The 15,823-nt window shown below is 43.9% G+C and overlaps 1 protein-coding gene across 4 annotated transcripts in view; it reads right to left on the reverse strand.

Moving 5' to 3' along the window:
- LOC135540445 (adhesion G-protein coupled receptor D1-like) overlaps nt 1-15,823 on the reverse strand; it is a 69,938-nt gene that overhangs the window by 10,461 nt on the left and 43,654 nt on the right. For all 4 annotated transcript variants that reach the window (XM_064967089.1, XM_064967088.1, XM_064967086.1 and 1 more), the window contains 2 exons: nt 15,076-15,149; nt 12,664-12,787 (listed from right to left, as the gene is read on the reverse strand). In XM_064967089.1, the coding sequence (XP_064823161.1) occupies nt 12,664-12,787; nt 15,076-15,149 (198 nt within the window). The remainder of the gene's footprint in view (nt 1-12,663; nt 12,788-15,075; nt 15,150-15,823) is intronic.

Genomic DNA, 15,823 nt, shown 5'->3' on the forward strand with positions numbered 1-15,823 from the left:
ACAGTGCTTGCCACACACATACATACAGTGAAACTACAAAACCACAACAACAAGCCTTACGCCACACACATACATACAGTGCTGTGAAACCACAACAACAAGCCTTACGCCACACACATACATACAGTGCTGTGAAACCACAACAACAAGCCTTACGCCACACACATACATACAGTGCTGTGAAACCACAACAACAAGCCTTACGCCACACACATACATACAGTGCTGTGAAACCACAACAACAAGCCTTACGCCACACACATACATACAGTGCTGTGAAACCACAACAACAAGCCTTACGCCACACACATACATACAGTGCTGTGAAACCACAACAACAAGCCTTACGCCACACACATACATACAGTGCTGTGAAACCACAACAACAAGCCTTACGCCACACACATACATACAGTGCTGTGAAACAACAACAACAACAAGCCTTACGCCACAACACATACATACAGTGCTGTGAAACCACAACAACAAGCCTTACGAAACATACAGTGCTGTGAAACCACAACAACAAGCCTTACGCCACACACACATACATACAGTGCTGTGAAACCACAACAACAAGCCTTACTGTGAAACCACAACCACACACATACATACAGTGCTGTGAAACTACAACAACAAGCCTTACGCCACACACATACATACAGTGCTGTGAAACTACAACAACAAGCCTTACGCCACACACATACATACAGTGCTGTGAAACTACAACAACAAGCCTTACGCCACACACATACATACAGTGCTGTGAAACCACAACAACAAGCCTTACGCCACACACATACATACAGTGCTGTGAAACCACAACAACAAGCCTTACGCCACACACATACATACAGTGCTGTACGACAACATACAACAACAAGCCTTACGCCACACACATACATACAGTGCTGTGAAAACAACAACAAGCCTTACGCCACACACATACATACAGTGCTGTGAAACCACAACAACAAGCCTTACGCCACACACATACATACAGTGCTGTGAAACCACAACAACAAGCCTTACGCCACACACATACATACAGTGCTGTGAAACAACAACAACAAGCCTTACGCCACACACATACATACAGTGCTGTGAAACTACAACAACAAGCCTTACGCCACACACATACATACAGTGCTGTGAAACCACAACAACAAGCCTTACGCCACACACATACATACAGTGCTGTGAAACTACAACAACAAGCCTTACGCCACACACATACATACAGTGCTGTGAAACTACAACAACAAGCCTTGAAACCACAACAACAAGCCTTACGCCACACACATACATACAGTGCTGTGAAACTACAACAACAAGCCTTACGCCACACACATACATACAGTGCTGTGAAACTACAACAACAAGCCTTACGCCACACACATACATACAGTGCTGTGCCTTACGCCACACACATACATACAGTGCTGTGAAACCACAACAACAAGCCTTACGCCACACACATACATACAGTGCTGTGAAACTACAACAACAAGCCTTACGCCACACACATACATACAGTGCTGTGAAACCACAACAACAAGCCTTACGCCACACACATACATACAGTGCTGTGAAACTACAACAACAAGCCTTACGCCACACACATACATACAGTGCTGTGAAAAAGTATTTGCCCCCTACTAATGTGTTCAAGACCGAATATCTACTTTTGCATATGTTTTTATACTGAATGTTATCAAATCTTCAACCAAAACCTAATATTAGGGAACCTGAGTGATCAAATAACAACAATTGTGTATTTGTTTAATTTATTTAATGAATAGTCATGCAACACACAATGCCCCTGTGTGAAAAAGTAATTCCCCCTTACACTCAATAACTGGTTGTGCCAACTTTAGCTGCAATGACTCAAACAAAGCGCTTCCTGTAGTTGTTGATCAGTCTCTCACATCGCTGTGGAGGAATGTTGTCCCACTCGTCCATGCCGAACTGCTGTAACTCAGCAACATTTGTGGGTTTTCAAGCATTAACTGTTCGTTTCAAGTCCTGCCACAACATCTCAATTGGGATTAGGTATGGACTTTGACTAAGCTACTCCAAAACTTCAAATGTGTTGCTTTTTAGCCATTTTTATGTAGACTTGATTGTGTGTTTTGGATTATTGTCTTGCTGCATGACCCAGCTGTCAGCTCACAGACAGATAGCCTGCCCTTCTCCTGTAGAATTATCTGATACAGAGCAGAATTCATGATTCCTTCTATTAAGGCAAGTCGTCCAGGTCCTGAGGCAGCAAAGCATCCTCAAACCATCACACTACCACCACCATGCTTGTCCGTTGGTATGAGGTTCTTACTGTGGAATGGAGTGTTTGGTTTTCACCAGACATAATGGAACCCATGTCGTCCAAAAACTCACACTTTTGAATCATCTGTCCATAGAACATTCTTCCTAGAGTCTTGATGAAACGTTTTGGACGACATGGGTCCCATTATGCCTGGTGAAAACAAAACACTGCATTCCACAGTAAGAACCTCATCCCAACGGTCAAGCATGATGGTGGTAGTGTGATGGTTTGAGGATGCTTTGCTGCCTCGGGACCTGGACGACTTGCCTTAAAACTTCTTATGGCTGGGGGGCAGTATTGAGTAGCTTGGATGTATAAGATGCCCAGAGTAAACTGCCTGCTACTCAGGCCCAGAAGCTAAGATATGCATATTAGAAGTTTCTAAACCTGTTTGAATCATGTCTGTGAATATAACAGAACTCATATGGAAGGCAAAAACCTGAGAAAAAATCCAACCAGGAAGTGGGAAATCTGAGGTTTGTAGTTTTTCAACTCATTGACTATCGAATATACAGTGTCTATGGGGTCATATTGCACTTCCTAAGGCTTCCACCAGATGTCAACAGTCTTTAGAACCTTGTTTCAGGCTTCTACTGTGAAGGAGGAGGGAATGAGAGCTCTTTCAATCAGGTGTCTGCCATGAGCTGATCACATGCTCTCCCATGAGAGGTAGCTACGTTCCTTTTCCTTTCTAAAGACAAAGGAATTCACCGGTTGAAACATTATTGAAGAGTTATGTTAAAAACATCCTAAAGATTGATTCTATACATAGTTTGACATGTTTCTACGAACTGTAATGGAATTTGTTGACATTTCGTCTGACCTGCGCGTCGTGAATTTGGATTTGTAAACTCAAGGCGAGAACAAAAAGGAAGTATTTGGACATAAATGATGGACTTTTTTGAACAAAACAAAGATTTATTGTGGAACTGGCATTCCTGGGACTGCATTCTGATGAACATTATCAAAGGTAAGTGAATATTTATAACGCGATTTCGGACTTTTACTGACTCCACAACATGGCGGATATCTGTATGGCTTGTTTTTGTGTCTGAGCGCCGTACTCAGATTATTGCATGGTGTGCTTTTTCGGTAAAGCTTTTTGAAATCTGACACAGCGGTTGCATTAAGGAGAAGTTTATCTAAAGTTCCATGCATAAAACTTGTATTTTCATCAACATTTATGATGAGTATTTCTGTAAATTGATGTGGCTCTCTGCAAAATCACTGGATGTTTTGGAAGCAAAACATTACTGAACGTAGCGCGCCAATGTAAACTGAGATTTATCGAACAAAACATACATGTATTGTGTAACATGAAGTCCTATGAGTGTCATCTGATGAAGATCATCAAAGGTTAGTGATTCATCTTTATCTCTATTTCTGCTTTTTGTGACTCCTCTCTTTGGCTGGAAAAATGGCTGTGTATTTCTGTGACTAGGTGCTGACCTGACCTAACATAATCATTTGGTGTGCTTTCGTCATAAATCCTTTTTGAAATCGGACACTGTGGTGGGATTAACAACAAGTTTATCTTAAAAATTGTGTAAAATACTTGTATGTTTGAGGAATTTTAATTATGAGATTTCTGTTGTTTGAATTTGGCGCCCTGCACTTTCACTGGCTGTTGTCATATCGATCCCGGTAGCGGGATCTAAGCCATAAGAAGTTTTAAAATCCTCGCAAAAATCCAATAAGATTGTTTTTGGGAAACGATATTTGACGAGCCAATCTGTACTTCCTTTAAAAAAAAGTCCCACCTGTAGCTATAAACCTTCTCTCTGCGAAATGCAGCATGTGCCAAACCTTCCAACAGAGCAAGATCAGCCATCTCTCATGAAATGTTCCATTATCTCTCCCCATTATCTCAATCTTTTACAGTACTTCAACAATGCTTTCACTTACACACGTGCCCCTAATTTAACAAATTACTGAACTTTATATGGGACATTATTGTAACAAATGCACTGATGTGGTCAAATTACTATATATGATATAGCCTGTCAAGATATGTTGCATGAATTCACAATTGAAATACAATGACATCGAAAAAATTATGTAATTATTACTCTCACAATTTCACACATTTTCAACATATTTTCCCCATTCAAAGCTTGACGAGCAGTTCCCTTATTCCACCACATGGCATTGTGTGTGCATGGTCATGGCTGTGCATACATTTATGCAAGCTCTCAAGCAAACGCTCATATTGATACATTTAACACTGTGTGGAAATGATCCCACACATGGTTTACGAACAGATTTGTGCCTACGCATTATTGATAAATGAGGCTCCTGGCCTTTTGATAACAGAGGAGGGTTAAAGACCTTGCTTCTCTTGTATGGAACATGTTAGATTTTTTTCATTTAGGAGAAAACAATGCAAAACTGATGTGATCTGAAATGTGCTCCTTTAAAAGTTTGGGGTACAGGTTTACAACAAGAAGGAGACTGTGGCCTTCATGGTATAATATTGACATGTAATTAGTTTGTTTGTATATCTATTACAAAGAGGGTATAGAATGAGAATCCCTGAGCCAGACTGACTGTGGGAATAGAATGTCTTTTAGAATGTACATTGCCTCATGTACCTGTCATACGTGTCATTTCCGGTCACAACTTGCAGACTTGTTTACGTGCTACTGTGTGTTTTGTTGCTAACCTTACTTTGCTACCTGACAACTTAACGTTTTTTAACTACCGTTTATATTTTTAGTTTTTCCCCTCACTCAACTTTTTTTATTCAACTTTTTCACTCCGGACGCTTTATCTGGACGTGGTTCGTCAGGACCTCCAACAGTCACCACAAAATTGGGGAGAAAAATGATGCCTTCTTCTTTATTTTATTTATTTTTTGAATTTTACCCCCTTTTTCTCCCTAATTTCGTGGTATCCAATTGTTAGTAGCTACTATCTTGTCTCATCGCAACTCCCGTACGGGCTCAGGAGAGACAAAGGTTGAAAGTCATGCGTCCTCCGATACGCAACCCAACCAAGCCGCACTGCTTCTTGACACAGCACGCATCCAACCCGGAAGCCAGCCGCACCAATGTGTTGGAGGAAACACTGTGCACCTGGCAACCTTGGTTAGCGCGCACTGCGCCCGGCCCACCGCTGGTATGCGATGAGACAAGGATTTCCCTACCGGCCAAACCCTCCCTAACCCAGACGACACTAGGCCAATTGTGCATCGCCCCACGGACCTCCCGGTCATGGCCGGTTATGACAGAGCCTGGGCGCGAACCCAGGGTCTCTGTTGGCACAGCTGGTGCTGCAGTACAGCACCCTTAACCACTGCGCCACCCGGGAGGCCCCAACATGATGCCTTCTAATTGCAGTCGCTGTACTCATAACATACAGGAGAACGATCGCCTTACGGCGAGGATAGCTGTGCTGCAAGCCCAGCTTCAGACGCAATCGTCAGGCAAGGGTAATTTCAGTGTTGGAAAGGATAAAACAGCGTCTGTGCCACCAGTAAGTACGGATAGTAGTATAAATCCCCTCGCACGGTCCCTGCAGCCGGACAACTTTCTCATTTATTCCGGAGGGAAATGCTGTATGCTGTAGGAATGCTCAACCTGTGTCGCTCATTCAGCTGACAGAAACTTTCAACCAGTTCTCCCAATTAAGCAGCCAATTAAGCAGCGAGGAGTCAGAGGCCGAGCCTTCTCAGGTCTCTACTCCTCCCATTACCGGGTCTGAGAAGCCTCCCACCATTAGCTCAGACAAATTTAAAACCCTAGTCATTGGCGACTCCATTACCCACAGTATTAGACTTAAAACAAATCATCCACTGATCATCCACTGTTTAGCCGGGGGCAGGGCTACCGACGTTAAGGCTAATCTGAAGATGGTGCTGGCTAAAGCTAAAACTGGCGAGTGTAGAGAGTATAGGGATATTGTTATCACGTTGGCCCCAACGATGTTAGGATGAAACAGTCTGAGGTCACCAAGCACAACATAGCTTCAGCGTGTAAATCAGCTAGAAAGATGTGTCTGCATCGAGTAATTGTCTCTGGCCCCCTCCCATTTAGGAGGAGTGATGAGCTCTACAGCAGAGTCTCACAACTCAACCGCTGGTTGAAAACTGTTTTCTGCCCCTCCCAAAATATAGAATTTGTAGATAATTGGCCCTCTTTCTGGGACTCACCCACAAACAGGACCCAGCCTTGCCTGTGACGGACACCGTCCTAGCTGGAGGAGTGTTCTCATCTTATCTACGAACATAGACAGGGCTCTAACTCCCCTAGCTCCACAATGAAATAGGGTGCAGGCCAGGTAGCAGGCTGTTAGCCAGCCTGGCAGCTTAGTGGAGTCTGCCACTAGCACAGTCAGTGTAGTCAACTCAGCTATCCCCATTGAGACCATGTCTGTGCCTCGATGTTCGCCTTAGCAATCTCACTAGAATAAAGACCTACTTCATTCCTACCATTATTGAAAGAGATCGTGATACCTCACATCTCAAAATAGGGCTACTTAATGTTAGATCCCTCACATCCAAGGCAGTTATAGTCAATGAACTAATCACGGATCATAATCTTGATGTGATTGGCCTGACTGAAACAGGGCTTAAAACTTCTTGATGATTATGTACCTGTACAGGAACCAAATCAGCGGACATTCCAGAGCACCAACTAATTGTACTCGTTAAAACTCAAACTTTCATTAAAATACACATGCAGGGTACTCAATTCAAGCCACACTTGTTGTGAATATAGCCAACATGTCAGATTTGTAAAATGCTTTTCGGAGAAAGCATGAGAAGCAATTATCTGATAGCATGCAGCCCCCAGAAACACACAAAGAGGACGTAAACAAAGAAATTAGCGTAGCCGGCGCTACCCAAAACGCAGAAATAAAATATAAAAATTCATTACCTTTGACGAGATTCTTTGTTGGCACTCCTATATGTCCCATAAACATCACAATTGGGTCTTTTTTTCCCAATTAAATCGGTCCATATATACCCAAAATGTCCATTTAGAAACACCGAGAAAAAAGTCACGTTTCCGAATGCGACATCATTTTATAAAATTCATAAAGTTGCCTATAAACTTTGACAAAACACTTCAACCTACTTCTGTAATCCAAGTTTAGGTATTAGTAAACGTTAATAAATGATCAAATTGATCACGGAGAGATCTGTATTCAATAGCTAGAAGTTTACAAAACGAAGTCCAGTTCCTCACGGATTTTTTTTTCAGTTGCGCACCTGAAGACCGGATGTGCTATTGACTAATCTGACCAAGGATAAAGGGCCCTGGTAATCACAACACTGGCGACATTGTGTGGAAGCTGTAGGAATTGCAAACACAGTCCCATCATTTATGGCAAGCCATAGACAATACAAAGACTGGCGGATGGATTTTTTCTTTGTAGATTTTGTGATCAGGTTTTCTTGCGATTTTGACAACGGAACTCGTTCTGTTATAGTCACAGACACCATTGAACCAGTTCTAGAAACTTCGGAGTGTTTTCTATGCACACATACTAATCATATGCATATACTATATTCCTAGCATGAGTAGCAGGATGTTGAAATGTTGCGCAATTTTTAACAGAATGTTGAAAAAAGTAGCTCGATCTCCAACAGCCTGATGAATTTACTGTGTTAAATGAGTCTTCACCTCCTGGTTACACTAGTGACCATATTCCCCGTGCATCCCGCAAAGTTGGAGGTGTTGCTAACATTTACTATAGCAAATTTCAATTTACAAAAAAAATATGAAGTTTTCGTCTTTTGAGCTTCTAGTCATGAAATCTATGCAGCCTTCTCAATCACTTTTTATAGCTATTGTTTACAGGCCTCCTGGGCCATATACAGCATTCCTCACCTAGTTCCCTGAATTCCTATCGGACCTTGAGTCATAGCATATAAATATTCAAATTTTTGGTGACTTCAATATTCACATGAAGTCCACAGACCCACTCCAAAAGGCTTTTGGAGCCATCATCGACTCAGTGGGTTTTGTCCACAACATGTCTTCGGACCTATTCACTGCCACAGTCATACTCTGGACCTAGTTTTGTCCCATGGAATAAATGTTGTGGATCTTACCCTCTTGATACTCCCCATCCCGGATCCGGGATCGTGAATAAAGCCTCAGGCTCATTAGCATAACGCAACGTTAACGATTTCTGAAAATCGCAAATAAAATGAAAATAATGCGCCTGCTCTCAAGCTTAGCCTTTTCTTAACAACACTGTCATCTCAGATTTTCAAAATATGCTTTTGAACCATAGCAAATCACTAATTTGTGTAAGAGTATGCTAAGCTAGCTTAGCATTTTGAGTAGCATTTAGCACGCAACATTTTCACAAAAACCAGATAAATAAAATCATTTACCTTTGAAGAGCTTCGGATGTTTTCAATGAGGAGACTCTCAGTTGCATAGCAAATGTTCAGTTTTTCCTGAAAGAATCTTTGTGTAGAAGAAATCGCTCCGTTTTGTACATCACATTTGGCTACCAAAACGAACCGAAAATTCAGTCACCAAAACGTCAAACTTTTTCCGAATTAACTCCATAATATCGACCGAAACATGGCAAACGTTGTTTGGAATCAATCCTCAAGGTGTTTTTTCACATATCTCTTCATTGATATGCAGTTCGTGGAAGCCTGCTTTCCCCTCAGAATCGCATGGAAAAATACCAGCAGCTGAAAAAGACGCACCAATTTCGAAGGAGGACACCGGGCGGACACCTGGAAAATGTTGTCTCTTATGGTCAATCTTCCAATGATATGCCTACAAATACGTCACAATGCTGCAGACACCTTGGGGAAACGACAGAAAGGGCAGGCTAATTCCTCTCGCATTCACAGCCATATAAGGAGACAATGGAAAACAGAGCCTCAAAAATCCTGTTGGTTTCCTGGTTGCTGTTTCATCTTGGTTTTGCCTGTAGCTCCCGTTCTAGGGCACCCACAGAAAATATCTTTGCAGTTCTGGAAAATTCAGAGTGTTTTCTTTCCAAAGCTATCAATTATATGCATAGTCGAGCATCTTTTTGTGACAAAATATCTTGTTTAAAACGGGAACGTTTTTCATCCAAAAATGAAATTGCGCCCCTAGAGTTTCAAGAGGTTAATGTTTTTCCTCATAATCCTGGACTATCGGACCACCATTTTATTACGTTTGCAATCGCAACAAATAATCTGCTCAGACCCCAAGGAGCATCAAAAGTCGTGCTATAAATTCTCAGACAACCCAAAGATTCCTTGATGCCCTTCCAGACTCCCTCTGCCTACTCGAGGACGTCAGAGGACAAAAATCAGTTAACCACCTAACTGAGGAACTCAATTTAACCTTACCCAATACCCTAAATGCAGTTGCACCCCTAAAAACTAAAAACACTTGTCATAAGAAACTTGCTTCCTGGTATACAGAAAATACCCGAGCTCTGAAGCAAGCTTCCAGAAAATTGGAACGGAAATGGCGCCACACCAAACTGGAAGTCTTCCGACTCCTCTTTAAATCTCCGTATTCCCCCAAAGCTCAGTTGTCCTGAGTCTGCACAACTCTGCCAGGACCTAGGATCAAGGGAGACACTCAACTGTTTCTCTTGACACAATGATGAAAATAATCATGGCCTCTAAAACTTCAAGCGGCATAACGGACCCTATTCCAACTAAACTACTGAAAGAGCTGCTTCCTGTGCTTGGCCCTCCTATGTTGAACATAATAAACGGCTCTCTATCTACCGGATGTGTACCAAACTCACTAAAAGTGGCAGAAATAAAGCCTCTCTTGAAAAAGCCAAACCTTGACCCAGAAAATATAAAAAACTATCGGCCTATATCGAATCTCCCATTCTTCTCAAAAATGTTAGAAAAATCTGTTGCGCAGCAACTCACTGCCTTCCTGAAGACAAACAATGTATACAAAATGCTTCAGTCTGGTTTGAGACCCCATCATAGCACTGAGACTGCACTTTTGAAGGTGGTACATGACCTTTAAATGGCGTCAGACCGAGGCTCCGCATCTGTCCTCGTGCTCCTAGACCTTAGTGTTGCCTTTGATACCATCGATCACCACATTCTTTTGGAGAGATTGGAAACCCAAATTGGTCTACACGGACAAGTTCTGGCCTGGTTTAGATCTTATCTGTCAGAAAGATATCAGTTTGTATCTGTGAATGGTTTGTCCTCTGACAATCAACTGTAAATTTCGGTGTTCCTCAAGGTTCCGTTTTAGGACCACTATTGTTTTTACTATATATTTTACCTCTTGGGGATGTCATTCGAAAACACAATGTTTACTTTCACTGCTATGCAGATGACACACAGCTGTACATTTCAATGAAACATGGTGAAGCCCCAAAATTGCCCTCGCTGGAAGCCTGTGTTTCAGTCATAAGGAAGTGGATGGCTGCAAACGTTCTACTTTTAAACTCGGACAAAACAGAGATGCTTGTTCTAGGTCCCAAGAAACAAAGAGATCGTCTGTTGAATCTGACAATTAATCTTGATGGTTGTACAGTCGTCTCAAATAAAACTTTGAAAGACCTCGGCGTTACTCTGGACTCTGATCTATCTTTTGACAAACATATCAAGACTGTTTCAAGGACAGCTTTTTTCAGAAAAATGTATCCATGCTTTTGTTACTTCTAGGTTAGACTACTGCAATGCTCTACTTTCCGGCTACCCGAATAAAGCACTAAATACACTTCAGTTAGTGCTAAATACGGCTGCTAGAATCCTGACTAGAACCCCAAAAATCATATTACTCCAGTGCTAACCTCCCTACACTGGCTTCCTGTTAATACAAGGTTTTACTGCTAACCTACAAAGCATTACATGAGCTTGCTTCTACCGATCTTTCCGATTTGGTCCTGCCGTACATACCTACACGTACGCTACGTCACAAGGACGCAGGCCTCCTAATTGTCCCTAGAATTTCTAAGCAAACAGCTGGAGGCAGGGCTTTCTCCTATAGAGCTCGATTTTTTGGAATGGTCTGCTTACCCATGTGAGTGATGCAGACTCGGTCTCATCCTTTAAGTCTTTATTGAAGACTCATCTCTTCAGTAGGTCCTATGATTGAGTGTAGTCTGGCCCAGGAGTGTGAAGGTGAACGGAAAGGCACTGGAGCAACGAACCACCCTTGCTGTCTCTGCCTGGCCGGTTCCCCTCTCTCCACTGGGATTCTCTGCCTCTAACCCTATTACAGGGGCTGAGTCACTGGCTTACTGGTGCTCTTCCATGCCGTCCCTAGGAGGGGTGCGTGACTTGAGTGGGTTGAGTCACATTGGGTCTTCCTGTCTGGGTTGGCGTCCCCCCTTGGGTTGTGCCGTGGCAGAGATCTTTTTGGGCTATACTCGGCCTTGTCTCAGGATGGTAAGTTGGAGTTGAAGATATCCCTCTAGTGGTGTGGGGGCTGTGCTTTGGCAAAGTGGGTGGGGTTATATCCTGCCTGTTTGGCCCTGTCCGGGGATATCATCGGATGGGGCCTCAGTGTCTCCTGACCCCTCCTGTCTCAGCCTCCAGTATTTATGTTGCAGTAGTTTATGTGTCGGGGGGCTAGGGTCAGTCTGTTATATCTGGAGTATTTCTCCTGTCTTATCCAATGTCCTGTGTGAATATAAGTATGCTCTCTCTAATTCTCTCTTTCTTTCTTTCTCTCTCTCGGAGGACCTGAGCCCACCGACCATGCCTCAGGACAACCTGGCATGATGACTCCTTTTTGTCCCCAGTCCACCTGGCCGTGCAGCTGCTCCAGTTTCAACACTGACCTGTTCACTGTGATTACTATTATTTCACCATGCTGGTCATTTATGAACATTTGAACATCTTGGCCATGTTCTGTTATAATCTTCACCCGGCACAGCCAGAAGAGGACTGGCAACCCCTCATAGCCTGGTTGCTCTCTAGGTTTCTTCCTAGGTTTTGGCCTTTCTAGGGAGATTGTCCTAGCCACTGTGCTTCTACACCTGCATTGATTGCTGTTTGGGGTTTTAGGCTGAGTTTCTGTATAGCATTTTGATATATTAGCAGATGTTAGAAGGGCTATATAAATACATTTGATTTGATGTCAAGGCCCAAAGGACCACACCTCATTATGGTAGTCTGCAGCATTGTCCTATTAAAGCAATAGTGAAACCAACATTGTTACTCTGGACCCATAAATGACCAACAGGAGAGGAATGCTGAAAACTCTAACAGAACCAGGACCTCTGGAAGGGGAGGGGAAGTTACTGTGTGGTGAACCACAGACCCCTGTCCAAATATACATAAATCACATACTGTGGTGCACTGATGGATAAACAAGAACAAAGAGGGACATACACACAGCGAGCATCTGCATGGGACATGTTGTGGAGGAGAGGAGAGGGGATCTTACCTCCATGGGCACCACCTGCATGAGGATGGCGAAGTTGGTGAGATGATTACACAGACACACCGAGTAGGACATGTTCCCTTCGGACCGCACACAGCCCTCATTGGACCAAACACCCTCCTTTGAACTGACAGAAGATAGACAGGCAGCCAGCCAGTCAGTCAGGTAGAGGACAGAGATACAGGAGACAGCCAGTCAGGTAGAGGACGGTGACACAGGAGACAGACAGTCAGGTAGAGGACGGTGACACAGGAGACAGACAGTCAGGTAGAGGACGGAGGAACAGGAGATATACAGTCAGGTAGAGGACGGAGATACAGGAGACAGCCAGTCAGGTAGAGGACGGAGATACAGGAGACAGACAGTCAGGTAGAGGACGGAGACACAGGAGACAGACAGTCAGGTAGAGGACGGAGACACAGGAGACAGCCAGTCAGGTAGAGGACGGAGATACAGGAGACAGACAGTCAGGTAGAGGACGGAGACACAGGAGACAGACAGTCAGGTAGAGGACAGAGACACAGGAGACAGCCAGTCAGGTAGAGGACGGAGATACAGGAGACAGCCAGTCAGGTAGAGGACGGAGATACAGGAGACAGCCAGTCAGGTAGAGGACGGAGACACAGGAGACAGACAGTCAGGTAGAGGACGGAGACACAGGAGACAGACAGTCAGGTAGAGGACGGAGACACAGGAGACAGACAGTCAGGTAGAAGGAGACACAGGAGACAGACAGTCAGGTAGAGGACGGAGACACAGGAGACAGACAGTCAGGTAAAGGACGGAGACACAGGAGACAGCCAGTCAGGTAAAGGACAGAGACACAGGAGACAGCCAGTCAGGTAAAGGACGGCGACACAGGAGACAGCCAGTCAGGTAAAGGACGGAGACAGGAGACAGCCAGTCAGGTAGAGGACGGAGACACAGGAGACAGCCAGTCAGGTAAAGGACGGAGACACAGGAGACAGCCAGTCAGGTAAAGGACGGAGACACAGGAGACAGACAGTCAGGTAGAGGACGGAGACACAGGAGACAGACAGTCAGGTAGAGGACGGAGACACAGGAGACAGCCAGTCAGGTAAAGGACGGAGACACAGGAGACAGCCAGTCAGGTAGAGGACGGAGACACAGGAGACAGCCAGTCAGGTAAAGGACGGAGACACAGGAGACAGCCAGTCAGGTAGAGGACGGAGACACAGGAGACAGACAGTCAGGTAGAGGACGGAGACACAGGAGACAGACAGTCAGGTAAAGGACGGAGACACAGGAGACAGACAGTCAGGTAGAGGACGGAGACACAGGAGACAGCCAGTCAGGTAAAGGACGGAGACACAGGAGACAGCCAGTCAGGTAAAGGACGGAGACACAGGAGACAGCCAGTCAGGTAGAGGACGGAGACACAGGAGACAGCCAGTCAGGTAAAGGACGGAGACACAGGAGACAGCCAGTCAGGTAAAGGACAGGAGACAGACACACAGGAGACAGCCAGTCAGGTAGAGGACAGAGACACAGGAGACAGCCAGTCAGGTTGAGGACGGAGACACAGGAGATAGCCAGTCAGGTTGAGGACGGAGACACAGGAGACAGACAGTCAGGTAGAGGACGGAGACACAGGAGACAGCCAGTCAGGTAGAGGACAGAGACACAGGAGACAGCCAGTCAGGTTGAGGACGGAGACACAGGAGATAGACAGTCAGGTAAAGGACGGAGACACAGGAGACAGCCAGTCAGGTAAAGGACGGAGACACAGGAGACAGCCAGTCAGGTAGAGGACGGAGACACAGGAGACAGCCAGTCAGGTAAAGGACGGAGACACAGGAGACAGCCAGTCAGGTAAAGGACGGCGACACACACAGTGACATATCGACGCACAATAAGCTCAGACAGAGATAGGCACACAAACATGCCTGCCACCATAATAGCAATGATAAATCTACAATCCACACTCCCTAAGCCTGATTATAAAGGTTATGTGGGAGGCCCATTAACACATATGTTTTGCTGAATTTCATTTTTAAAAGGGCTGTGAAGTATTTCAATGTTTTTCATGAAGCACAAGGGGAGAGTAAGCATTATGAGTCTAAATAAAACATTAACAATTCAAACTGATTTGTAGTTTTTAAATCAAATGTCAATGTTTTTAAAGAAGGTTGCTGCACCCCCTTACTCAATATATACTGTGCCAAATGTATTGATTCTATGCATCATGGATGTAATGTATATGATTATGATTCATACTCAAGACTAGACTATATGTTTTCCTATATATAGGACACATTATAGTAAAGCTCCTTATACATTTAGCCTATGGCAACAATATCGTCTCCTTGGGATTCCTAATTCCCTAATATCCACATACCGTACTGTTACGTCACAATTTCATTAACATAGCTTAGTGTGAATATGTAAACCAACCTGTAGTCGAGGAAGGCACAGTAGAGGTACACTTTGTTGCTCTGGTTTAAGGCTTGACCCTGCTGATCCCTGTTCTGGAAAAAGAAAGCAAGGTCGTCATTTCACGGTTACCGCTCTAGGCTACTTCCCAGACCTCTATTGTGAGGTACACTCTTAGAGAAAAGGGTTCTATAAGGGTGATGTGGCTGTTCCCATAGGATAACCCCTTTGGTTCCAGGTAGAACCTTTTTTCACACTGGGCACAAACGTTGAAAACGTTCAACACAATTTCATTGGAATGACGTGGAAACCAAGTTCTGCCCAGAAGGTTGGTTCCAGGTAGAATTACTTTGTGTTCCATATAAAACCCTCTGTGGAAAGGGTTCTACATGGAACCAAAGGGGTTCTACCTGGAACAAAAGTGGTTTTTTGTGGACTTTTTGGTTCTAGATGGAATCTTTTCCCCCCCTAAGAGAGTAGGCATGTGACATTTTGATATCCCTTTGGCATTTTTCTCATCACAATATACTGCCAAAGAAGGCCATCATCTTATATTTCTAAACAGAAATTAACTTGAAGAAACACAGTTCCAGGTCTCCCTTGAAAAAGTGGTTATTTTATGAATGGGACAACCGGGTAAAAGAAAGGTTAAATAGAAAATAATTGACTTGATTGTATTAGTAGTCTGTGTGATGGCCACACTAGTGTTTGTTTACCCCCATAACCCAGAGCAACCTGTTAGGAAAATGCATGTTACTGTAATCATCAT

Source organism: Oncorhynchus masou, chromosome 1 (assembly GCF_036934945.1).
Source record: "Oncorhynchus masou masou isolate Uvic2021 chromosome 1, UVic_Omas_1.1, whole genome shotgun sequence".
Taxonomy (NCBI): Eukaryota; Metazoa; Chordata; class Actinopteri; order Salmoniformes; family Salmonidae; genus Oncorhynchus; species Oncorhynchus masou.